This window comes from Hyperolius riggenbachi, chromosome 2 (assembly GCF_040937935.1).
Source record: "Hyperolius riggenbachi isolate aHypRig1 chromosome 2, aHypRig1.pri, whole genome shotgun sequence".
NCBI lineage: Eukaryota > Metazoa > Chordata > Amphibia > Anura > Hyperoliidae > Hyperolius > Hyperolius riggenbachi.
Genome location: NC_090647.1, coordinates 431,555,408 through 431,580,517, shown reverse-complemented (window position 1 = coordinate 431,580,517; position 25,110 = coordinate 431,555,408). Strand labels below are relative to the sequence as shown.

The window sequence follows — 25,110 nt, the reverse complement described above, 5'->3', positions numbered from 1 at the left end:
ACTTGTAATTTGATCTCCCCCTCTGTCACATGGCTGCCTATGGCAGATAAGCCCATTTGAAAGCACAGGCTGTAAACAATATGTCTGCTTTCATGAATCAGGAGATGTGCGGATTTATTGCAGGATTTGTATCAGCTGTAACAAAGAAATGTTTTTTGCTTAAAGGGTTTTATGCTTTTGTGTAGATTTTAGAGCAGAGAGGACGTTCTGAGTTCAGGTCCACTTTAAGAAGTTCACCTTTCATTGAGTATCTAAATAGAGCTGGCCACCCCTATCATAGTGTGAATGAGTTGTTTATCCAAGCAGAACACAGGGCAGAGGCAGAGAGCTTCTAATCTTGTTGCTTGCTGGGCAGAGCAGTGCCCATCAGTGACTCCGCTCTTAGCACTGCAAATGTAAGATCTGAATGAGGGAGGCCTGGTGCACACCAAGAGTGCTTCTGAGCATCTTTCAAATCGACAGCGATTTGAAAAGAGCTTGGCTAATGTTACCCTATGAGGATGTTCCAACAGCAGCAATGTGATTTTTTCAATATCACAAACACGCTGCATGTAGCATTTTTTTGAAGTGATTCATTCAAAAATCGCTTAAAAAAAAAAAAAGAAAAAAAAAAAAAAAAAAAAAAAAATCGCAGAGGCAGGAGGAGTGGAGAGAGACTGAGAATAGCCTGAGATGGAGCAGAGAGCTTATCTGTATTGCAGTCCCACATCACACAGAGGCTACTTGCCTGTAACAGGACGCCTGTTCCTGCCAGTCTCTCACACAAGCTGCCAGCAGCCCTCCTGGAGTCATAGGGACTGTCAAAAACTTTTCAACCTGTTTAACACCTTATTAGCACATGCAGTCATTATAACAATGGGGAGAGACCAGACCGATTTTTGGCATGAACCCTCCAGGCAAGCTTTGCACCATGCTGTATATATTTACCAGCTTGCCTGCCCTCTAATTGCTCTGTAATTGTGCTTTTATCAACTAGCCTAGTGCTTCACATTGTCTTACAAAAACAAACCTGAAAACACTAGGCACTGGACCAGCCCCAAATCACTTTTCCCTTTGATCTCCCTGCAGCCCACAGAACCTTCCTTTTCATCTCCCCAGAGAGTACCACCTGGCCAGACACAAAGTACCACTGCTGGTACGCGTACCATGGGTTGAAAAGCACTGTAGTTGAGCTCAATCGCATCCAAAACGCGGCAGGACAACGATTGCGCTTGGACCAAAATCGCATTGCAATCAGATAGCACTAATGGAAATTGCTGCTGCAGTTTCCATTAGTTTAATGTACCTTGCGATTTACGATCAGAATAAAATCGCAAATCGCAGGGTAGTGGAAAAAGACCTGTAAGGTCCCAAGTCCTAGGCATCTGCTATACGAAGAACTGACACTGAAATCTAAAGGGGTAAATTAATACAGTTAAACATGTTATCCGTATAGATCTATCTAGGTTAATTACTTAAAACTGGAGACCAGTATGATATAGTGCCATCTACTGTCTGCATCATAGTAAGTCAGCTTTTAAAAGATATTTTGCAAAAAGATTTCATGACACATGAACAGGTTATGATTAGAGTATTTCAAATTAAAAAGTGGAGCTGTCAGCCATACTATGCCAGGATAAAAAACACATAAGTAAATAAATACTAGCTCCACTTACATGATAGATGTATTTCACTGTCCACGAGTTGTTTCCAGTGAATTTTATTAAATAAAAAAAAAGGAAAAGCAGAGAATCCTGTTCCCTGGCAGGGGCCATCTTTAGCCCCAAAGCCAATGCTGGCGTCATTTCCTCCCTTACCCCCCCCCCCTCCTCCCCACAGCATTAGCCAGCGCTACATTAGTGGCACCCCCACATCTATGAGAACCCCCCAGCCCTGCTACCATATCAATAGTGATTCCCCCCTGCATTTACCCTCAAACCTGCAGCATCCCGCTCGTCTCACAGAATAGCGCTTAGCAGGGAAGAATAAATGCAGCTCCATCACCTGGAACCATGTTGAGGCGAATCTGTGCGCTGCATATATTCTTCCCCGCTAAGCTCTATAATGCTGCGGGCCGAGCGGGGATGCTACAAGGTTAAGGGTTAATGCAGGGGGAATCCCTTTTTAAATAGTAGCAGGGCCGGGGGTCCCCATGGATGCGGAGGTTTCCATTGCCCCCCGGATAAAGTGGCAGAGATGCCTGTCAGGCTGGAGTGCGGGGAGAGGGCGGATAGTGGCAGACGTGAGGCGGCCAATGAGAGAGGGATAGGTGTGAGTGACACAGGCTGCAGCCAATCAGGCTGAACTAGCTGTGTCTGGGGAGAAAAGTAAAGGAGAACTCCCCCCGCCCCAGCCTGCACTGCAACTTCTCTTTTGCAGCTAATTGCTGCGTAACTTAGAGCTGGGGACATGAAGAATCATCTGTAATTAAAAAAAAAAAAGTAAGATTTGTTTTGAAGTTAGGCATTGCCTTTTTAGCATCCTTTGTATCTGTATTGCAGATAGAAATAGGGAATTGATTTTGGTTTTTATGCCTAACAGTTACTCTTTAACCACTTCACCACTGAGGGGTTTTACCCCCTGAGCACCAGAGCAATTTTCACCTTTCAGCGCTCCATCCATTCATTCGTCTATAACTTTATCATTACTTATCGCAATGAAATGAACTATATCTTGTTTTTTCCGCCACCAATTAGGCTTTCTTTAGGTGGGACATTATGCCAAGAATTATTTTATTCTAAATGTGTTTTAATGGGAAAATAGGAAAAATGTGGGAAAAAAATTAATTATTTTTCAGTTTTCGGCCATTATAGTTTTTAAATAATGCATGCTACTGTAACTAAAACCCATGAAATGTATTTGCCCTTTTGTCCCGGTAATAAAACCGTTTAAATTATGTCCCTATCACAATGTTTGGCGCCAATATTTTATTTGGAAATAAAGGTGCATTTTTTTCAGTTTTGCGTCCATCCCTAATTACAAGCCCATAGTTTATAAAGTAACAGTGCTGTACCCTCTTGACATAAATATTTAAAAAGTTCAGTCCCTAAGGTAACTATTTATGTATTTTTTTTAATTGTGAATTTAATTTTTTTTTTTTAATTACAAAAAAAAAAAAATGGGGAGTGTGGGAGGTAATGAGTTATTTTTTTGTGTAACTAATTTATTTCTATGTAAAAAATGCTTAGGGTGTAGCTTTACTATTTGGCCACAAGATGGCAACAGTAACTTTTTGTTTATTGCGACCTTCCGGACGCTCGCAGGAAGTACAAGGAGGCTGTGAGTGTTTTTTTTTTTTTCACAATGATCGCGCTGCCCATCGGAGAGCAGCAGATCATTGCGGGGCTTAGATCAACGAACGGGAATGGATTTTCCCGTTCATTGATCTCCGGGCGAGCGGGCGGCGGCGTGTTTACTAGCGGCGGGCGGCGTGTTTACGAGCGGGAGCGCGGGCAGCGACGGGAGCGTGGAAAGTACGGATCTCTCCGTCCCTGGGGGTTAAAGGATGGAAAAAGGGACGGAGAAATTCGTACGGGCGGGGGTAAAGTGGTTAAAGAGACTCAGAGCCGAGTAAAATAATACATTTATACATACCTGGGGCTTGCTCCAGCCCCATCCGCATGGATCGCTCCCACGCCGCCATCCTCCGCCTTTTCTATTGCCGGTACTGGGTCTTGTAGCTTGGCCAGTTAGGGCCAGTCGACGCAAACGCAGTGTGCTCCCTCCGTACTGCGCAGTCGTAAGGCAGACGCCAGCGAGACAGAGGGCACATGCGTAACTGGCCGAAGTTACGAGACCCGGTACAGGTGATAGAGACGGCAGAGGACAGCAGTGTGGGAGCGATCCATGCGGATGGGGCTGGAGGAAGCCCCAGGTATGTAGAAATCTATTATATATACTCGGTTCTGAGTCTCTACATTTTTTCCTGTGGAGCTCAGGAGTTCAAAATGGCAAATTTTGGCCCTACAGACTCTGGAAATTTGAGTGCCTAGGTTAAAAGTAGAACATACCGCCAAAAGACCGAATTTGGGGTGTCAGAGACACCATGAAAATGTCGGTGCCAGAGACACTGTGGAAATTTGGGCAGGCACCCATTTTAATTGCAAAACACACAGTCAACAGCAGGAAATGTGGGTGCCAGAGGCCCCCATGCAAAATAGTGGTGGAGCTTTCTACAGGGACGGCAGTGAGCATATGGATATGAGCAGCTATGTAGCCACTTGCTGGAAGCAGTAGTGCACCAGAGTTTGGTTACACTGAAGCCAAACTCCGGGTTGTTGAATTACTGGGCTGCTGTTACAAGGAGGAGGAGGCAGCCAAGCAGCTATACAGCTGCTACCTTGAAACAGTAGTGCACCGATGTTTGGCTACATTGTAGCCCTACTGCAGGCTTTTTAATGAGTGCTCTAAATTGGCCGGTTAATTCGTGGGTTTAGTATAAGGAGTACATGTGTGGTGGTTAGTGTAAAGCATAGAACGGGGAGGGTTATTCCGAAAATTAGGGAACAGTGTATTAGTAGATTATCTGCTAGCAACTGTAGTTTCCCATGGTGTATCACTTGTGAATATGCAAATCATCTTTCTGCTCCTGAAAGCAAGGCTGCACATCCAAAACCACTGGTGTATAGTGAACCAGTAGCTAGTACATTTTATAGAGCCACACTAATGCAACATACATACATACATACATACATACAGGGGTCTAGTCCTGGGAAAAGAAGTGAGTGCACTGGACGCACTTGGAGAACCCCTGCCTCGCGCCAAAAATGGGCGTGGTCAAGCACACCGTGGGTGTGGTCATGGGTGGGGCCAAATATACATGACCGTAGCAGTGATGTAAAAGGTCTGCTGGGGAAGTTTGAGCTCTGCCGTAGTGTATTCCCCCAAAAATAGATGTAATCTGACAGCATTTCACCAAAAAGACACATAATCTGGTAGAAGTTCCTCCAAAATACAGATAATATGGAAGTGGTTCCCCCAAAATAGACAATGTGGCAGCAGCAGTTCCACCAACATACACATAATTTGGAAGCAGTTCCCCAAAATACGCGAAACCTGGCAGCGGATCACCCAAAATACACGTAACACCCAAAGGACATATAATCTGGCAGTAGTGGTCCCCCAAACATACACAATCTGGCAGCAGTTCCCCAAAATACACGTAATCTGGCAGCAGCCGTTCCCCTAACATACACATAATCTGGCAGCTGTTCCCCAAAATACATAACAGCGGTTCCACAAAAATGCAGATAATCTGACAGCAGTTCCCCCAAAATAGGTACCCCCAGGTAGCCAGGTCTATAGGTGTCCCCAGTATAAGTAGCCATGAGTATAGTAGTCCCCAGTATATGTAGCCAGAGGTATAGTTGCCTAGTATATGAAGCCAGGGGTATATGTGCCCAGTATAAGTAGCAAGGGGTATATGTGCCTAGTATATATAGCCAGGGGTATATGTGCCCAGTATATATAGCCAGGGGTATATGTGCCCAGTATATATAGGCAGGGTTATATGTGCTCAGTATATATAGCCAGTGGGATATGTGCCCAGTATATATAGCCAGTGGGATATGTGCCCAGTATATATATAGGCAGAGGTACATGTGCCCAGTATATGTAGCCAGTGGGATATGTCACCAGTATATGTAGTCAGGGGTATGTGTGCCCAGTATATATAGCCAGGGGTATATGTGCCCAGTATATATAGGCAGGGGTATATGTGCCCAGTATATATAGCCAGTGGGATATGTGCCCAGTATATATAGCCAGTGGGATATGTGCCCAGTATATATAGGCAGAGGTATATGTGCACAGTATATGTAGCCAGTGGGATATGTCACCAGTATATGTAGTCAGGGGTATGTGTGCCCAGTATATATAGCCAGGGGTATATGTGCCCATTATATATAGGCAGGGGTATATGTGCCCAGTATATATAGCCAGTGGGATATGTGCCCAGTATATATAGCCAGTGGGATATGTGCCCAGTATATATAGCCAGTGGGATATGTGCCCAGTATATATAGGCAGGGGTATATGTGCCCAGTATTTGTAGTCAGGGGTATATATGCCCAGTATATGTAGTCAGGGGTATATGTGCCCAGTATATATAGTCAGGGGTATATGTGCCCCGTATATGTAGCCAGGGTATATATGCCCAGTATATGTAGCCAGGGGTATATGTGCCCAGTATATGTAGCCAGGGGTATATGTGCCCAGTATATGTAGCCAGGGGTATATATGCCCAGTATATGTAGCCAGGGGTATATGTGCCCAGTATATGTAGCCAGGAGTATATGTGCCCAGGTAGCCAGGTGTGCCCCCAGCAGGAGGGGAGCAGCGCAGAGAAGGTGAGCTATGGGGACAGCGGGGATGGGCGGACATCTCCCCCCCCCCCATCCCTCACCCCTCCAGTGTTTTGAAATGTCGGGCCCGGCGGCAAAAGTGGGCGGAGACTTACCCCGTTCCAGCCACAAGGGACGCTCTGTGTGCGGCTAGTCTGGTCTTCTAGCCGCACACAGAGCGGAGCGTCCCTTGCGGCCAGAAGAAGGCGGGAAGTCTCCGCCCACTTTCGCCGCCGGGCCCGACATTTCAAAACACCGGAGGGGAGAGGCAGGAAGGGGAGCACGAAGGTGAGGGAAGGGGGGGAGACGTCCGCCCTTCCCCGCTGTCCCCATAGCTCGCCTTCTCTGCGCTGCTCTCCTCCACACAAGCCAGGGTGAACGGCGTCCACGCCGAAGAAAAAGTGGGTGGACGCCGTTCACCCGCGTCCACGCAGGACTCGACCCCTGCATACATACATAGAGTCTCACAAACAGGAAAAGAAAGAAACTCTCCACCTTTGGGAAACAGAAAGCAACAGTACATTGGCCAGTATTCTAATCTAAAACAGAACAGAGATTATTACATTTTGTTGTAGCTTAATCAGTAACAATGTATTGCTCGAAACTAACAGCACTAACACAGAGCTGTTAGCCATCAGAGAATAATCTGAATATAAATCTGGACTTACAGTGGTTCTCCGCTGTCTATATACTCCCACAAGAGATCTTCTGATAGGTCAGCAAACCTAACTTTGGTTTCTTCATAAAAATCAATAATATCAGTCTCCAGTTGATTGTCTGCAAAAGAGCAATAGGTGCAATTTATTAAAAGGGCACCAGGAAAAAAGGGTCTGTGCTGGATAAATAAATCTTAACGATGGGAGATAATAACGAAAATATATTAATGTTAAAAATTGTTACGTAAGTCAACAGTACAGCTTAACCCAACCTGTGAGAATCCGCTCAGCTGCCTGCGCAGGCAGGCAGCCTTTTGACCATTGTTTAGGTTTGCTTGCTGCAGGACTCTGGAAAGGAGACCTTCTGTCAGTTGTGCAGCTTGTGTTGCTGAGGGATTTGCATACATTAGTCATGCAAATCCGTTACCTGCCTTCTTTTGATGACTGGCACTATAAAAGCATTCTGCTCCCAGAATGCTTTGCTGGACATTTCCCTTCCATGGTCTGTTCCTGATGGACACTGCTGGAGTGTCAGCCATTGCTATCTAGTATAGTTAATTCCTGGGGGTTGCTTTAGGCTCCCCTTCTAGTCCAGTCAGGTTGTATTATCTGTTTTGCCTGTTCCGTCTGTCTTGTGTTTGGATCGTACAAGCCCTAGCGTTAGCGGCTGTGGATCCTTCTGATTGAGTCTGGAGTGTAGGTTGGAACAGCGGTTGTTTCTGCCTACCTCATCTGTTCTGTCTGCTGTGTGTTTGGATCGCACTCGCCCTAGCGCTAGTGCTTGGGATCCTTCTGTTCTGTCTTCTGGGATCGCGCTAGCCACTTTTCGCTAGCGCTGGGGATCCTTCTGTTCTGTCTTCTGGGATCGCGCTAGCCACTTTTCGCTAGCGCTAGGGATCCTTCTGTTCTGTCTTCTGGGATCGCGCTAGCCACTTTTCGCTAGCGCTGGGGATCCTTCTGTCGCTTGTCCCTGTTTTCGTGTGTCTGTCTTGTCTTCTGCGCTTGCTGGAGGCTCGGTGAGGTAACCGTTAAGCAAGCGCTCGCGTCCTCTGTTTCATGTTTGTCTGTTAATGGTTAGTTAGGCGTGCTTGTCTCTATTGTGCTTATCACGTGGAGACCGCGCATAACCGCGTGCACTGTTGCGAATGAGTGCGGTGTTCGCGGTTAGCTAGCGTTTGTTATTTTCCGTATTTCCTTATTGTATTATTTGCTGTGCCTTTGCTACTCTCGTGCTCCGCCTTGCTGTACCTTGTGTCACGTCTGGCGATCGCACCTCTCGCGATCGCGTTCCTGCTTCTTATCTGCTGTGGTGTGTGCACAGTCGCGGGTTGGCGACTAATTTTATGCACACACACACAATCTGTCTCTGTGCTCACTCTCAATCGCTTCTCTTGCGATTGCGTTTCTTCCCTTCGTACAATTCCTGTCTGGCGTGTGTGGTAGGGCAGAGGAGCTGTTCCTCTGCACTCCACAGCTCCACCTGCCGACAGGAATTTCCCTCTGCAGGTGCATAGCACCTAGCCTGGGTGTCCTCAATTATACGCTTGTGGAGGAAATCCGCCGCGTCAGCGCACGTCTGGTGCGCTGACCATGGAGACGATTCCGCAATCGTTACAGAATGTCCAGCCCAACCAAAATTCCCAGGGCAGAGGGAACCTTCGATTTTGTTCAGATGTCATTGCCTGAGGCAAAGGCATATGTGGATCATATTATAGGTAGGATCGCACACTACATTAAAGCAGTTAAACAGTCTGTCCTCGTTCCTGACCCCAACCCATATGGAGATTACCTAGATACTGGGTTGTTTGAACCGCCATTTGCCTCATGGGAGATTGGGGCCTTGTTGGAAGAGTTTGATTTCGATTGGAAAGCCTTTTGCGATTTTTATATCGCAAAGAGCGCGGATGACCTGAATGATTGTCTCGACTCTATGTACCTTTTGATCGATTCTGATGAATGTGATGAGTGTGATGTGGATCTGGTGATTTATGTGTGGCAGACTATTTTGGACGAATTGCACACACACCAACCAATTATTTCCAATAAAGAGACACCATTGTCACATGATTATTCCTGTCTTTCTGGGGTAAAGCAAGTGAGTTTGGACACTGTGCGACCTGAAATGAATGGGTGTGCCTCGACTGTGGACACCTGCGTGAATTCTGATGGAGTTTCTCCCGTTTGTTTAGAGGTTAAATCTGTGCGATCTGATGCCGGTTTCTCAGATGTTCCTGTCGATTGTGATCGGCGTGAGTGTGTCAGGTTTGTCAATGATTTGTGTGATCCCTTGTCATGTAAAAACAGATCTTCTCTCAGTACTACTTTAAGATCCTCCATCTATGATCTTGCTATGGGGAAAATTCCCAAACTATGCAGTTTCAAGAGTAAAATTAATATGATTCCTCATGTTGTCACAACTTCCCCTAACATGGTTCAGTATGAATGCTCAGACCTAGTCAGGTGTGAATGGGAGCCCCCGTTCCAGAAAAAACAGCTCGAAGCGTTGGCGTATGAATTGGAGAACGATTCAGAGTCGTTTTGTGAGTACTACATTGCCAGAAGTGAATCTGTCTTGAGAGCATGTATAAGTTATGCTTCCGCCTTAAAGGGAACCTAAACTGAGAAAGATATGGATTTTTCCTTTTAAAATAATACCAGTTGCCTGAATCACCTGCTGATCCTGTGTCTCTAATACTTTTAGCCACAGCCCCTGAACAAGCATGCAGATCAGGTGCTCTGACTGAAGTCAGACTGGATTAGCTGCATGCTTGTTTCAGGGTGTGATTCAGCCACTATTGCAGCCACAGAGATCAGCTGGACTGCCAGGCAACTGGTATTGTTTAACAGGAAACATCCATATCCCTCTCAGTTAAGGTTCCCTTTAAGAGAAAAAAAGGGGTGTGAATTTGACTTTGTGAGTCCGCTGATTTGTATGTGGAAAATGATTCTGAATGAATTACGTGTACGTCATTCAGGTGACGTTTGTAAAGGTACATTGTCAGCTGGCGTTTCTGAGATCCAGCAATCCAGCCTGGAGACCTCAGAATCCCTGTCTTTGGAGTGTTCGGTTTCGCAACCTAAAGCGATTGTGGATTCGCAAATTTTGCGTTCTGTCTCCTCGGATTCGACATCGTTAGCCGAGTCTAAGAATGAGACAGCACTTTGGTTTTGTGAACCTGATACTGAAGCACCTTTGCTCTGTCCAGAGAAGATGTCTCTGAGCCTGCCCTGTATCATGAATAAAGACATTATGTCCACTCGCATTGACATTTGCGAGTCTGATTCTGAAGTAAGTACTGACTCTCCACCCAGTAATCTGGATGAGCCAATATTACCTTGTTTAAAATCTCCTGCAGTGTCCCTAGAGGCTCGTCTAGGTATTGCAACCATTGTTACCTGTTTCTCTGCTATTTTGGAATTGCAGTCTGGTTTGACTGCTATAGAGGAATTTCCCTGCAGTGAAACGAAACTCAGAAAGCCAGAGTTAGTTTCACTAGATATTTCTGTGTATCCCTGTCCTGATGATGAAATTCAGTCTCAGTTTATGGTGGAACCTTCCCTGGGACATCTGCCCGGTTCACAAAATAAAGTTCAAGCCTTGCCCTGTAACATGGATAGTTCAGAATCCTTCTTAGGAAACTTGAAAAAGGATGTTCCTGAGGTCCTGTCTGACCTCCTGGAGATCTCCGAGTTCCTCCCAAAGGGTGCAGAACTTGTAGGAGACGTCTCCTGCCCCCCAAGTCCTTCTGAGGTGTTGCCCACTTCAGTAGGCATTGCTGCCTTGCTGGCTACCTTTTCAGCTCTGATGGAGCTTCACGCCTGTGTAGTCAATGATGATATTATTGTCACAGAAATTTCTGAATTTGTATCCGAGTCTTCTTTTGAAAGTCCAGTGCCTGTGATCTCCACTCATGATGTTTCTCTGCCCGGTACTGGTTTTGGTCTTGACGTGCCGGACTCTGAGGTTGGCAGTTCCCCGACATGTCCTGAGGTTTCTCCTGTGCTGGTGTACCCCAGTGTGCTCTGTGACCCAGAAAGCCCAAGTGTGCCTCGGTTACCAGCGTACTCAGATGCTTCCTCGGTGGAGACATGCTCTGATATGGCCTGCCTGCTTGCATGCCCAGAAGTGGTCCCTGAAAGTCTTGATCTTGATGGGTGTCCTCGTAATTTTGAATCCGGAATTGTCATTGGTTCCATGGGGGTTCTTGGTAATTCTCCATGTGAGCCTGGTGATTGTTCTACCCTCTTGGGATCTCTGTGGAGCTTCAAAAGGTTCTGGGAGATTCCGGGAGAGATTTTGCTTGGTACCCTGGATAAGATCAACGGTGGCTTTTGTGTTGTAAGGGACACTTCGAACAGGTATTGTGGCAGGTTTGGTATTTTCGGACGCTCCTTGGAAGGTGGTGGGTATTGTCTGGAGGGTGTTGATGGCTTCTTCTCTGGCGTTCACAGTCCTGATGGGTGTTATACTGAGACTGGTAGTACTGATGGGCATGTTTCGGTGGCTTCTGTTTCCGATGAGGTCGGTTTTGGGTGGACTGACTCTGGAATTGGACCTTGTCAGGCTGCCCTGACCTTCATGAGTCTTCTGTTAGAGTGGTTTGGAGATATCAGTTTTGAGGGTCGTCTGGAATTCGACCCTAGGAGGGGGGTACTGTGAGAATCCGCTCAGCTGCCTGCGCAGGCAGGCAGCCTTTTGACCATTGTTTAGGTTTGCTTGCTGCAGGACTCTGGAAAGGAGACCTTCTGTCAGTTGTGCAGCTTGTTTTGCTGAGGGATTTGCATACATTAGTCATGCAAATCCGTTACCTGCCTTCTTTTGATGACTGGCACTATAAAAGCATTCTGCTCCCAGAATGCTTTGCTGGACATTTCCCTTCCATGGTCTGTTCCTGATGGACACTGCTGGAGTGTCAGCCATTGCTATCTAGTATAGTTAATTCCTGGGGGTTGCTTTAGGCTCCCCTTCTAGTCCAGTCAGGTTGTATTATCTGTTTTGCCTGTTCCGTCTGTCTTGTGTTTAGATCGTACAAGCCCTAGCGTTAGCGGCTGTGGATCCTTCTGATTGAGTCTGGAGTGTAGCTTGGAACAGCGGTTGTTTCTGCCTACCTCATCTGTTCTGTCTGCCATGTGTTTGGATCGCACTCGCCCTAGCGCTAGTGCTGGGGATCCTTCTGTTCTGTCTTCTGGGATCGCGCTAGCCACTTTTCGCTAGCGCTGGGGATCCTTCTGTTCTGTCTTCTGAGATCGCGCTAGCCACTTTTCGCTAGCGCTGGGGATCCTTCTGTTCTGCTACTCTGTCTCCTGGGATCGCGCTAGCTACTTTTCGCTAGCGCTGGGTATCCTTCTGTTCTGTCTTCTGGGATCGCGCTAGCCACTTTTCGCTAGCGCTGGGGATCCTTCTGTCGCTTGTACCTGTTTTCGTGTGTCTGTCCTGTCTTCTGCGCTTGCTGGAGGCTCGGTGAGGTAACCGTTAAGCAAGCGCTCGCGTCCTCTGTTTCAGGTTTGTCTGTTAATGGTTAGTTAGGCGTGCTTGTCTCTATTGTGCTTATCACGTGGAGACCGCGCATAACCGCGTGCACTGTTGCGAATGAGTGCGGTGTTCGCGGTTAGCTAGCGTTTGTTATTTTCCGTATTTCCTTATTGTATTATTTGCTGTGCCTTTGCTACTCTCGTGCTCCGCCTTGCTGTACCTTGTGTCACGTCTGGCGATCGCACCTCTCGCGATCGCGTTCCTGCTTCTTATCTGCTGTGGTGTGTGCACAGTCGCGGGTTGGCGACTAATTTTATGCACACACACACACACAATCTGTCTCTGTGCTCACTCTCAATCGATTCTCTTGCGATTGCGTTTCTTCCCTTCGTACAATTCCTGTCTGGCGTGTGTGGTAGGGCAGAGGAGCTGTTCCTCTGCACTCCACAGCTCCACCTGCCGACAGGAATTTCCCACTGCAGGTGCATAGCACCTAGCCTGGGTGTCCTCAATTATACGCTTGTGGAGGAAATCCGCCGCGTCAGCGCACGTCTGGTGCGCTGACCACGGAGACGATTCCGCAATCGTTACACAACCCTACTCTCACACAAACCCCTCCCCTGGTGGTGCCTAAAACTAACCACTCCACTGGTGCTGCCTAACCACCCCTTCTGTGGTGCCTAACCCTAACCAACCCCCCTGGAGGTGCCTAACCCTAACCACTTCCCCTGCAGAAAACCCCTTTAACACATAAAAACGATAATATCTTTGAGAACGTAAAATCTGTACATACAAACAAAATAATATGACAAACTAGAACGTTGCAAATGAGAACATGCTTCAAAAACCTTAATGTTCGAATGTTGTTAACGATATTTAGCGGGCCCCCTTTTTTCACCGCATTAACGATAATTGCATTAGAGTCTAAGGCGGCGCCCTTTTCGTCCACTAGCCGCTGGTGCCCTTTTCCCCTGCTACTGAAGGGTCACTTTCCTTTTTAGGCTATGGGATATTTGGGAGAAGCCAGGCATACATGTACCTCCATTTTTAAAGGAAACCCAAGGTAGTAGCAAACAGATGAGTTAAATAATTACATATATCTTCCAACTCCTGAAAAAAAATACTTTATAATCCCAGCATTTTTTTTTTTAGGCGAAAAACAGTCTTTCAGTGTTTCTGAAACTAAAATATTTGAATTCTTGACTTTTTGTCATCTAACCCCTGCACTCATGATCTGTTCTCTTGCAGGAAAGAGTTTTAGGATTGTAATTCATATTGATTGTAACTTTTATATCTGAAAGTTTAAAGCGGAATATAACCCTGCATTTCAACTTTGCTCTAAAAGATTATTTACAGCATATTATATGCAACCAGCATTTTTTTTTTTTTACTAGACCAGCATTCGAAGGGTTACAAACAGAGTTTTAAAGTTCCATGGAGAGATATGCAGACACATCCGAAGTTCAGATAGATACATTTAACTAAACAGAATGTAACAAGTGGTAATTGTTACACACTCTTTGGCTGTCCTCCAGCTCCTGCACAGTCAGAGAGAGTGAGTCACATTCCACACTTAGATACATTTAAGTAAACAAAATGTATCTAACTGAATTTCGGATGCGTCTGCATTTCTCTCCAGGAACTTTAAAGCTCTGTGTGTAACCCTTCCAATGTTGGTCTAGTACAAAAAAAATGCTGGTTGCATATAATATGCTGTAAATAATGTTTTAGAGCAAAGTTGAAATGCAGGGTTATATTCCGCTTTAACTCTTTAAGACAGAAAAAGAAGAAAAGAAATACAGAATAGTTATTTGTATGCTTGGTACATTACATACACATGTCTATCACATCATTGGCCTGATGCACTAAAGTACAATAAAGTTGCCTTGCGCAGGTAGCGCTTGGCAATTTTACCATTACTATCGCAGGGGGAGCACAATTGTTACCTCACAGATTAAACCGGTAAAACGCATGGGAGGTAATGGCAGTGCCCCCCCTGCACTAGTAATGGTAAAACTGCCATTTGCTCACTGAGCACGGCAGCTCTATCTAACTTTAGTGCATCAGGTCTCATGTCACCATGGGTACACTTTAAAGGACCACTATCAAGAAAAAAGTAGGCAGTTAAAATATGACAGAACCAACATGTTTTGGGCCAGTACATTTCCTCATGGGGGATTCTCAGGGTTTTCTTTGGTTTCAACAGCATTTTCTGAACAGCAATTTAACTGCCAAAATAGCCTCCCTACTCACTTGCACACTAATTTGTCAGTTAGACTTTGCAACTGCTGTTCAGGAAATTCTGTTGAAAAAGAAAACCCTGAGAATTCCCCCTGAGGCCCAAAGCCTGTCGGTTCTTTTATTTGCGATAGTGGTCCTTTAAGTACAGAACCCCAATCACAAACAATTACTTACCTTTAAACTGAAAAAAAATAACATAGCCCTCCGTAGGTTTTTACTGTTGCATATCTCCCTGTTCAGGTTCCTTTGTTTCCTGTAGCACCAATGGTTACAGGAAGTTGAGTGAATTTCACAGCATTATTAAGAAAATACCTGTTAAAGAAACAGAGGCATGGTCCCACCTTCAAGACAGTCGGCTGCTGTCACAGCGAAGGAGCGGCGGTGATTGGCACCGCCTCCAGCCTGTGTTTAAAAGCCGCCGCAAATCATCTCCCACCTGGCCTCCTACACGCTGCCACTCTCACAGAGGGTGACTGATACGGCAGCAGTGAGGAGCGGAGCCCGCAGCCTGATTGACAGCTAATCTGAAGGCTGACTTCCTGCACATGCTGCCGTTCCCACCACTCAGGGAGCAGACCGCTGCAGTATCGCAGTAATATAGGGCAGGGCTATTCAACCTTTTCACTAATTGTACCACTTATCTCCTAAAAATTTTCAAGTACCACCAGTGTGCCTGCACAGTAGATTGGACATGATCGGGCTTGACCGTTTCTGCTGGAGCCTGAATGGAGAGCAGCTACTGCGCATGCGCACGCGCACACCGATGAGGAGAACTTTGGGGCTCCCAGTGCTGGATCCCCTCTACTGAGGAGGAAGGGGGAAACCTCTTTAGGATACAAAGGCCTCCCCCTCCCTGAGGTAATTACCCACCGGGGCACTTTTTTTTCGCATGTACACGTTAAAGCGAACCTGCACTCAAAACTCTGCTCTAAAAGATATGCAACAGCATAATTACCTTTAAATAAAAAACATTTCGCTACAGGTGATTCAAATCCTAAAACAAATCTGCATAGTTTCTACTTCCTGATTCATGGAAGCAGACATACTGTTTACAGCCTGTACTTTCAGATGAGCTTATCTGCCACAGGCAGTCATGTGACACAGGGAAGTGATCAAATCACAACTAGTGATTAGACACAAATGAGGGGGAATTACTCAGGCTAAACATACTTGGTGCATTTCTGTTACATTTTCCTTGTGTCTGTGGAAGAGTTTAGGGCCACTTTACAAAACAGAGGTCATACAGGAGGGGAAAATTAGAAGGTATTGGTGGGGAAAAAAAAAAAAAAAAAGACTACAATTAGATTGCTAGCCTACATATTGTTAGCATTGGCAATCTGTAGGTAGATTGCCAATATAGGTAGACTTGCAAGTTCCTCCTCAACCCCCCCCCCCCCACACACACACACACTTAATTATACATATTCTGGCCCCACCACCAGAGAGCTGAGAGCTAGGCAGTGACTCACCACAAAGTTCGGCTCCCCCCCTTGCTCACTCCTTGCTGTGCTGCCCTGCGATACAGTTCACACCTCAGATCATCGGTAAGCCAGCCGCAGTGAAGAGACAGCCAGGCAAACTGTGCAGGGTGATGGCGTGTATACTTCTAATACAGGAAGTGAGCAGTGATGTCACTTTCTGTATCTGCGCCATTACTGTGCACCGGTCGCCTGGCTGTCTCCTCCACACTAATCTGAGGTCTGAAGTATGCCGCAGAGCAGCACAGCAAGGAGCGAGGGGGGGGGGGGCTAACTTTGGAGGCAGGGCAGGACCAGGACAAGTGGCAGGCGGGCAATAAAGTGGCAGGCAAACCTGGTGTGTACTACCTAGCCAACAGCAAAGCACCACCAGTGGTACTTGTACCACAGGTTGCAAAGCCCTGGTCTAGAGAGATTAGCTAGTCTAATTAGGCCTCATCAGCAAGTAAACAGCAAGTTTAAAGTAGGGCTGTCAGGTGTGCCACTCTGTGCCATAGTTTGGGCTAATATGTAACCACAGGGGGTTAACCCTTTTGTGCTCCTAGGAAACCATGAAGTAAACACTACAGGGTTTTTGTAAGATTTCTGTAAGTTGTAACCAAGAAATGTTTTTCTTTAAAAACCAACAGGTTTTGGACTAGTCCATTTCCTCACGATGAAGTCTCAGGGTTTCCTTTGTTTTCAAAAGCATTTGCTGAGCGGCCATTGTTAAAGAGACACTGAAGCGGAAAAAAAATATATGATATAATGATCTGTATGTGTAGTAAAGCTATGAAATAAAGCATTGGAAGCAGAGACATAAGTCTAATATTGTTTCCAGTACAGGAAGAGTTAAGAATCTCCTGTTATTTATGCAAAAGAGTTATTGAGCTCCATGACTTTCAAAGTCGCAGAGAAGCTTATTATTATCTCAGCTGTCGGCTGAGGACAGGTCAAAACTTCACTAGCCTGCTCTGTAAAATCCTTTAGAATGCTGAGTAGTGTGTAAACTGCAAATATTAGAAAATGATGGAATGTTATAAAAAAATAAAAAAAAACTATATAAAAAAAAAATATAGGAGAATATTTTCTTTGCTACTAATGTTCTAGTAATTATTCGTACTACACAATCAATTCATTATATCATCATTTTTATTTTTTTTTCCGCTTCAGTGTCTCCTTAAGTCTAACTACCAAAATAGTGTGCAAGCGAGTAGGAAGGCTGGCTGGTATCTTACTATTTTGGCAGTTAGACTTAGCAACTAATAGTTAGGAAATTATTTTAAAAACAAAGAAAAAATGCCCTATATGGAGTAGACTAGACCAAAACATGTTAGTTCTGAATGATTTTAACTGCTTACTTTTTTCACTATAGTGGTCCTTTAAAAATGGTAGTTTGATAACAAACGTGAAGGTCAGGATGCACTGCTGCATTAGTTGCATTAGCGTAGTTCAGTAATGTGTCTCAGACTCTCCTGTGCTGTGCAGCAGTGTGTTCTGACAATGAACTGCTGCTTGCATTTCTGTGCCAACACAGAGCTGTCTCATTCCAATTAATACTGCCATGCAGAGCAAAACACGTGCCATACATTTTTGTAAAGAGAAGAAAATGGTTGGCACTCCAAAAAAATGATACAGAAAGATCTGTAATTCATGCTGCAATAAATATAATCCAACGTTTGGGTTTTTTTTATCAAGAAAAAACAGTGCAAGCAAGTTCATCTGAAAACAACTCAATAACAATAAATCACCATAATGCACAATAAATAAATACATTTGAAGTAGCCCAAGAAAAAGAGGGTCACTATCGTGGAGGAACACGAGTACCAAACACTAAGGTAGAGAATGTGTGGACAAGTTTCAAAGGTGGCTAAAAGTGCTGCTAGCCTGGAAAGAGAACTGCTATGAAAGCTGAAGCCAATAAATGGGTCATTAGACTGGGAGCAAGAAGATAAAACACAAACAGGCTTTTTCTTCCACTCCCTCTTTACAGTTATGCATATCTGACACCTGTGACTGTTTCATCTGGTTCTGGACTTCTTATAGATTGCCAGTTTTAAATTGTGTAAATCGGGATGCAAATCCAGCCCCCAAAACATAAAATGAGGTGGCAAATCAACATTCACCATTAAAGGGATACTGTAGGGGGGGGTCGGGGGAAAATGAGCTGAACTTACCCAGGGCTTCTAATGGTCCCCCACAGACATCCTGTGCCCGCGCAGCCGCTCACTGATGCTCTGGCCCCGCCTCTGGTTCACTTCTGGAATTTCTGACTTTAAAGTCAGAAAACCACTGCGCCTGCGTTGCCGTGTCCTCGATCCCGCTGATGTCATCAAGAGCGCACAGCGCAGGCCCAGTATGGTCTGTGTCTGCGCAGTACACTCCTGGTGACATCAGCGGGAGCGAGGACACGGCAACGCAGGCGCAGTGGTTTTCTGACTTTAAAGTCAGAAATTCCAGAAGTGAACCGGAGGCGGGGCCGGAGCATTGGGGAGTGGCTGCGCCAACACAGGATGTCTGCGGGGGACCATTAGAAGCCCCGGGTAAGTTCAGCTCATTTTCCCCCGACCCCCCTACAGTATCCCTTTAAAGGAAACCAGAGACAGCCAGAGAGGGAAAATGAAAAAAGCTTTTATACATACCCTGGGGCTTCTTCCAGCCCCATAAGCCTGGATCGCTCCCACGCCGCCATCCTCCGCTTCCTCTATCGGCGGTACCGGGTCCCATCACTTCCGGCGGACGCGGCCAATTGTCCGTATGCACAGGGGCTCCCTCCCTACCCTTACGCATGCGGCTGCGCAGTATGGAGCCGCACACGTACGGGTATGGAGGGAGCTCCTGTGATGCGGACAATTGGCCGCGTGCTGCCGCCGACTGGGCGAAACTACGGGACACGGTACCGGCGGATACAGGCAGCGATCCGTGCGTATGGGGCTGGAGGAAGCCCCAGGTATGTATAAAAGCTTTACTTTACTTCATCTCTGGTTCTCTTTAAGGACCTCAAGGCTTGTGTTTGCAAAATAAATCAATAAAATAGGAAGGAAGTAGGAAACAGTTGGAAAAGGATAGTTCAAAAATAGAAGTTGGAAAATGCCAGTTGAAAAACAATAGTTGAAATTTAGCAATTGAAAAAGGACAGTTTAAAATGGCAGTTGAAAAAGGACAGTTGGAGAATGACAGTTCAAAACAACAGTTGAAATTTGGGAGTTAGGCGGTTGGAAAATGACATTTGAAAAATGGCAGTCGGAAAATGACAGTTGGAAAATGGCAGTCGGAAAATGACAGTTAAAAATGGCAGTCGGAAAATGACAGTTAAAAATGACAGTTGGAAAATGACAGTTAAAAACGGCAGTTTGAAAATGGCAGTTAAAAACGACAGTTGGAAAATGGCAGTTAAAAAGGACAGTTGGAAAATGGCAGTTAAAAAGGACAGTTGGAAAATGGCAGTTAAAAATGACAGTTGGAAAATGGCAGTTAAAAATGACAGTTGGAAAATGGCAGTTAAAAATGACAGTTGGAAAATGACAGTTAAAAATGGCAGTTGGAAAATGACAGTTAAAAATGGCAGTTGGAAAATGACAGTTAAAAACGGCAGTTGGAAAATGGCAGCTAAAAATGACAGTTGGAAAATGGCAGTTAAAAAACGGCAGTTAAAAATCGGAGGTTAAAAATGACAGTTGGAAAATGGCAGTTGGAAAATGGCAGTTGGAAAATGGCAGTTTTAAAAATGGCAGTTGGAAAATGGCAGTTGGAAAATGGCAGTTAAAAATGACAGTTGGAAAATGGCAGTTGGAAAATGGCAGTTAAAAATGACAGTTGGAAAATGGCAGTTGGAAAATGGCAGTTGGAGAATGGCAGTTAAAAATGACAGTTGGAAATGGCAGTTAAAAATGACAGTTGGAAAATGGCAGTTAAAAATGACAGTTGGAAAATGGCAGTTAAAAACGGCATTTGGAAAATAGCAGTTAAAAATGGCAGTTAGAAAATGGCAGTTAAAAATGGCAGTTAGAAAATGGCAGTTGGGAAATGGCAGTTAAAAATGACAGTTGGAAAATGGCAGTTAAAAACGGCATTTGGAAAATAGCAGTTAAAAATGGCAGTTAGAAAATGGCAGTTGGAAAATGGCAGTTAAAAATGACAGTTGGAAAATGGCAGTTAAAAATGACAGTTGGAAATGGCAGTTAAAAATGACAGTTGGAGAATGGCAGTTAAAAATGACAGTTGGAGAATGGCAGTTAAAAATGACAGTTGGAGAATGGCAGTTAAAAATGACAGTTGGAGAATGGCAGTTAAAAATGACAGTTGGAGAATGGCAGTTAAAAATGACAGTTGAAAAAATGGCAGTTAAAAACGGCAGTTGGAAAATAGCAGTTAAAAATGGCAGTTAAAAACGGCAGTTGGAAAATAGCAGTTAAAAATGGCAGTTGGAAAATGGCAGTTGCGAAATGGCAGTTTAACTGTTTTTCAACTCCCTTTTTTAGCTGTCATTTTTCAACTGCCAAATTTAAACTGTTGTTTTTCAACTGTCATTTTCTAACTGTCTTTTTTTAAACTGTCGTTTTCCAACTGTCAAATTTCAACTGTTTAAAGGACCACTACAGTGAAAAAAAGTTAGCAGTAAAAGACCTAAACTCAAACACTGCAGTCAAGGAAAACATATACAGGGAGTGCAGAATTATTAGGCAAATTAGTATTTTGACCACATCATCCTCTTTATGCATGTTGTCTTACTCCAAGCTGTATAGGCTCGAAAGCCTACTACCAATTAAGCATATTAGGTGATGTGCGTCTCTGTAATGAGAAGGGGTGTGGTCTAATGACATCAACACCCTATATCAGGTGTGCATAATTATTAGGCAACTTCCTTTCCTTTGGCAAAATGGGTCAAAAGAAGGACTTGACAGGCTCAAAAAAGTCAAAAATAGTGCGATATCTTGCAGAGGGATGCAGCACTCTTAAAATTGCAAAGCTTCTGAAGCGTGATCATCGAACAATCAAGCGTTTCATTCAAAATAGTCAACAGGGTCGCAAGAAGCGTGTGGAAAAACCAAGGCGCAAAATAACTGCCCATGAACTGAGAAAAGTCAAGTGTGCAGCTGCCAAGATGCCACTTGCCACCAGTTTGGCCATATTTCAGAGCTGCAACATCACTGGAGTGCCCAAAAGCACAAGGTGTGCAATACTCAGAGACATGGCCAAGGTAAGAAAGGCTGAAAGACGACCACCACTGAACAAGACACACAAGCTGAAACGTCAAGACTGGGCCAAGAAATATCTCAAGACTGATTGTTCTAAGGTTTTATGGACTGGTGAAATGAGAGTGAATCTTGATGGGCCAGATGGATAGGCCTGTGGCTGGATTGGTAAAGGGCAGAGAGCTCCAGTCCGACTCAGACGCCAGCACGGTGGAGGTGGAGTACTGGTTTGGGCTGGTATCATCAAAGATGAGCTTGTGGGGCCTTTTCGGGTTGAGGATGGAGTCACGCTCAACTCCCAGTCCTACTGCCAGTTTCTAGAAGACACCTTCTTCAAGCAGTGGTACAGGAAGAAGTCTGCATCCTTAAAGAAAAACATGATTTTCATGCAGGACAATGCTCCATCTTACGCGTCCAAGTACTCCACAGCGTGGCTGGCAAGAAAGGGTATAAAAGAAGAAAAACTAATGACATTGGCCTCCTTGTTCACCAGATCTGAACCCCATTGAGAACCTGTGGTCCATCATAAAATGTGAGATTTACAAGGAGGGAAAACAGTACACCTCTCTGAACAGTGTCTGGGAGGCTGTGGTTGCTGCTGCACGCAATGTTGATGGTGAACAGATCAAAACACTGACAGAATCCATGGATGGCAGGCTTTTGAGTGTCCTTGCAAAGAAAGGTGGCTATATTGGTCACTGATTTGTTTTTGTTTTGTTTTAGAATGTCAGAAATGTATATTTGTGAATGTTGAGATGTTATATTGGTTTCACTGGTAAAAATAAATAATTGAAATGGGTATATATTTGTTTTTTGTTAAGTTGCCTAATAATTATGCACAGTAATAGTCACCTGCACACACAGATATCCCCCTGAAATAGCTAAAACTAAAAACAAACTAAAAACTACTTTCAAAAATATTCAGCTTTGATATTAATGAGTTTTTTGGGTTCATTGAGAACATGGTTGTTGTTCAATAATAAAATTATACCTCAAAAATACAACTTGCCTAATAATTCTGCACTCCCTGTAGTCACTGAGAACGTACGCGTGTGTGTCTAGAGCAGCACTTTTCAACCTTTTCACTAACTGTACCACTTTTATCACCTAAAAAATACCATCAGTGTGCCTGCGCAGTAGATTGTACGCGATCGGGCTTAGCTTGTTTCTGCTGGAGTCTAAAAGGAGAGCAGCTACTGCGTATGCGCTCACACCGACAAGGAGAACTTTGGGGCTCCCAGCGCTGGACCCCCTCTACTAAGGAGGAAGGGGGAAACCTCTTTAGGATACAAAGGCCTCCCCCTCCCTGAGGTAACTACCCTCCGGGGAACTTTTTCCTTACAGGTACACATTAAGAAAAGATGTGGAAATGAACAGAGGAGCCAAAAGGATAAAAATACTAAAACTTTAAAAAAAACGAGGGAGGCAGTGGTGGACCTACCCCCTCCAAGCAGACACAAAAAAAATATATCAACAAGCAAATGTATTTATATATACATGCCAAAGGGTCAAGGCAACGCGTTGCAGGTGTGGCCCTGCTTCATCAGGCAATAGGGGATGGAGCATACAGCAACAAGTGTCTATGTCTAAGCCTAGCGCCTCTGGCGTTACAGAGGTGCTAGGTTTTCGGCGCCTCTGTTCATTTCCACATTGAGTGCACCCGGTGTTAACCCCTTGTTTCCAGAACTACAGAGAGCAACTTCTTAATCCTGAGTGGGGACAGGTCTAAACTCTCCACCTGCATCTACAGTAGTTGCCTTAGTGGTAACCCATCTTTGTGAGTTTAACTGTACATACTTGCCTCTCATTACCCTCATTAACCTTCCTGGCGATAACCCCGAACGTAGTTCGGGGTAAGCCGCGTAGGAGGTTTTCTCAGGCCCTGCTGGGGCGATTTGCGCAATTTTTTTTTTTTGCTGCACGCAGCTAGCACTTTGCTAGCTGCGTGAGCACACCGATCACCGTCGCCCCGAGCCGATTCGCCGCTATCCGCATTGCCGCAGAGCCCCCTCCCAGATCCCTTGCGCAGCCTGGCCTATCAGCGCCAGGCAGCACTGAGGGGTGGATCGGGACTCCCTTAGACGTCCTGGAAGCCCTCCAGGAAATCCCGTTCTTTGAACGGGATTTCCTGATAGCCGATCGCCGGAGGCGATCAAAGAGGGTAGGGGGATGCTGCTGCACAGCGGCAATCATGTAGCAAGCCCTAGGCTCGCTACATGATTTAAAAAAAACAAAAACAAAAAAAACGGCTGCGTTGCCCCCTGGCGGTTTTTAATAGACCACCAGGAGGGTTAATCCAGTACATACTGTACTATATTGGGCTCTCGGTGTTCGCTCTCGTTTTTCTGTTGCAACTTTAAGAAAAGAGAGCATACAGGAGGGGAAAAAAAGGAGGCATTGGTGGGGAAAAAAATATTACAATTAGATTGCTAGCCTACAGATTGCCAATATAGGTAGCCTTGCAAGTTCCTTCCCCCCCGCCCCCCCACTTAATTATAGGTAGCCTAGTCCCACCACCAGAGAGCTAGGCAGTGACTCACCACAAACTTTGGCTCCCTGCTTGCTGTGCTGCCCTGCGATACAGTTCACACCTCAGATCATCGATAAGCCAGCCACAGTGAAGAGACAGCCAGGCAAATGGTGCACGGTAAAAGCGTGTAACTTCAAATACAGGAAGTGAGTAGTGATGTCACTTTCTGTATCTGCGCCATCACTGTGCACCGTTCGCCGGGCTGTCTCTTCTACACTAATCTGAGGTCTGAAGTATGCCGCAGAGCAGCACAGCAAGGAGTGAGGGAGGGGGAGCCAAACTTTGTGGAAGCAGGACAGGACCAGGACAGGTGGACAATAAAGTGGCAGGCAAACCTGGTGTGTACCACCTGGCCAACAGCAAAGTACCACCGGTGGTATGCGTACCACAGGTTGAAAAACCTTAACATAGGGGACACCTGGCATGGTCCCAAAGTACTATTTGGACGATAAGAGGCAGGAACTTTTCCCTCCCTCTTTTGGGAGAGAAAAGGTGTGTCTCATGGTCCGAAAAATAGGATACACCTTCAATATATTAATGGACTTTAAAAAAAGAATTCCGTTTTAAAACAAAAAAAAACCCGGACAAAGAAGTTCCTTTCCTAAAATACTTCTGCCATGCAGAAATAGTTAATTTCCTCAAATAAATGAGCACATATGTTGTGGACTTAATTAAGGGTTGTTTTAAACCTAATAACCCTACAGAATATGTCAGAGATGCTGGTAGACTTTCTTGTATGAATGGTTCAAATTAGGTTGTTGCATAACATAGAAATAGGATTAAGGTCAGGTCTTCGACTTGGGCATTGTAAATCATTAACTCTCTCATGCTTTAGCTGTTCTTTGGTGGATCAACTTCTGCATTTCAGTTCATAGTGTTGCTGCACGATGCAAGTTTTTTTTTTTTTTTGAAAGAATCCTTTCATCAAAAATAATTTTGTCAGTGAATGCATATTTTGCTGGTAAAGTCAGAATTCATAGAGGCGGCACCAGGAGCCGCCACGAATCTCCACCCCCAGATCCATGAAGAGATTCTTTCCGCCTTTTGTCGTTGCAGTGGTGTGTTACATCACCGCTCCCTGCACACTCTGCATTTGAGGGGTGGCTCTACCTCACCGCCTAACTTAAGGGGCCTTCAACTACTAATACTGGGGGGGATCCCTGGCTACCTATACTGAGGGGACACATCTGACTATTTAAACAACTACTACTGGTGGCTATTTAACACTGGGGGGCACC

At 45.1% G+C, this 25,110-nt stretch overlaps 1 protein-coding gene across 3 annotated transcripts in view; it reads right to left on the bottom strand.

Moving 5' to 3' along the window:
• ASMTL (acetylserotonin O-methyltransferase like) overlaps positions 1 to 25,110 on the bottom strand; it is a 144,726-nt gene that overhangs the window by 55,690 nt on the left and 63,926 nt on the right. For all 3 annotated transcript variants that reach the window (XR_011026401.1, XM_068269947.1, XM_068269948.1), the window contains exon 7: positions 6,989 to 7,097. Coding sequence is in view for 2 of the 3 variants with exons in the window: in XM_068269947.1 (XP_068126048.1) it covers positions 6,989 to 7,097 (109 nt within the window). In the remaining variant the exon portion in view is untranslated. The remainder of the gene's footprint in view (positions 1 to 6,988; positions 7,098 to 25,110) is intronic.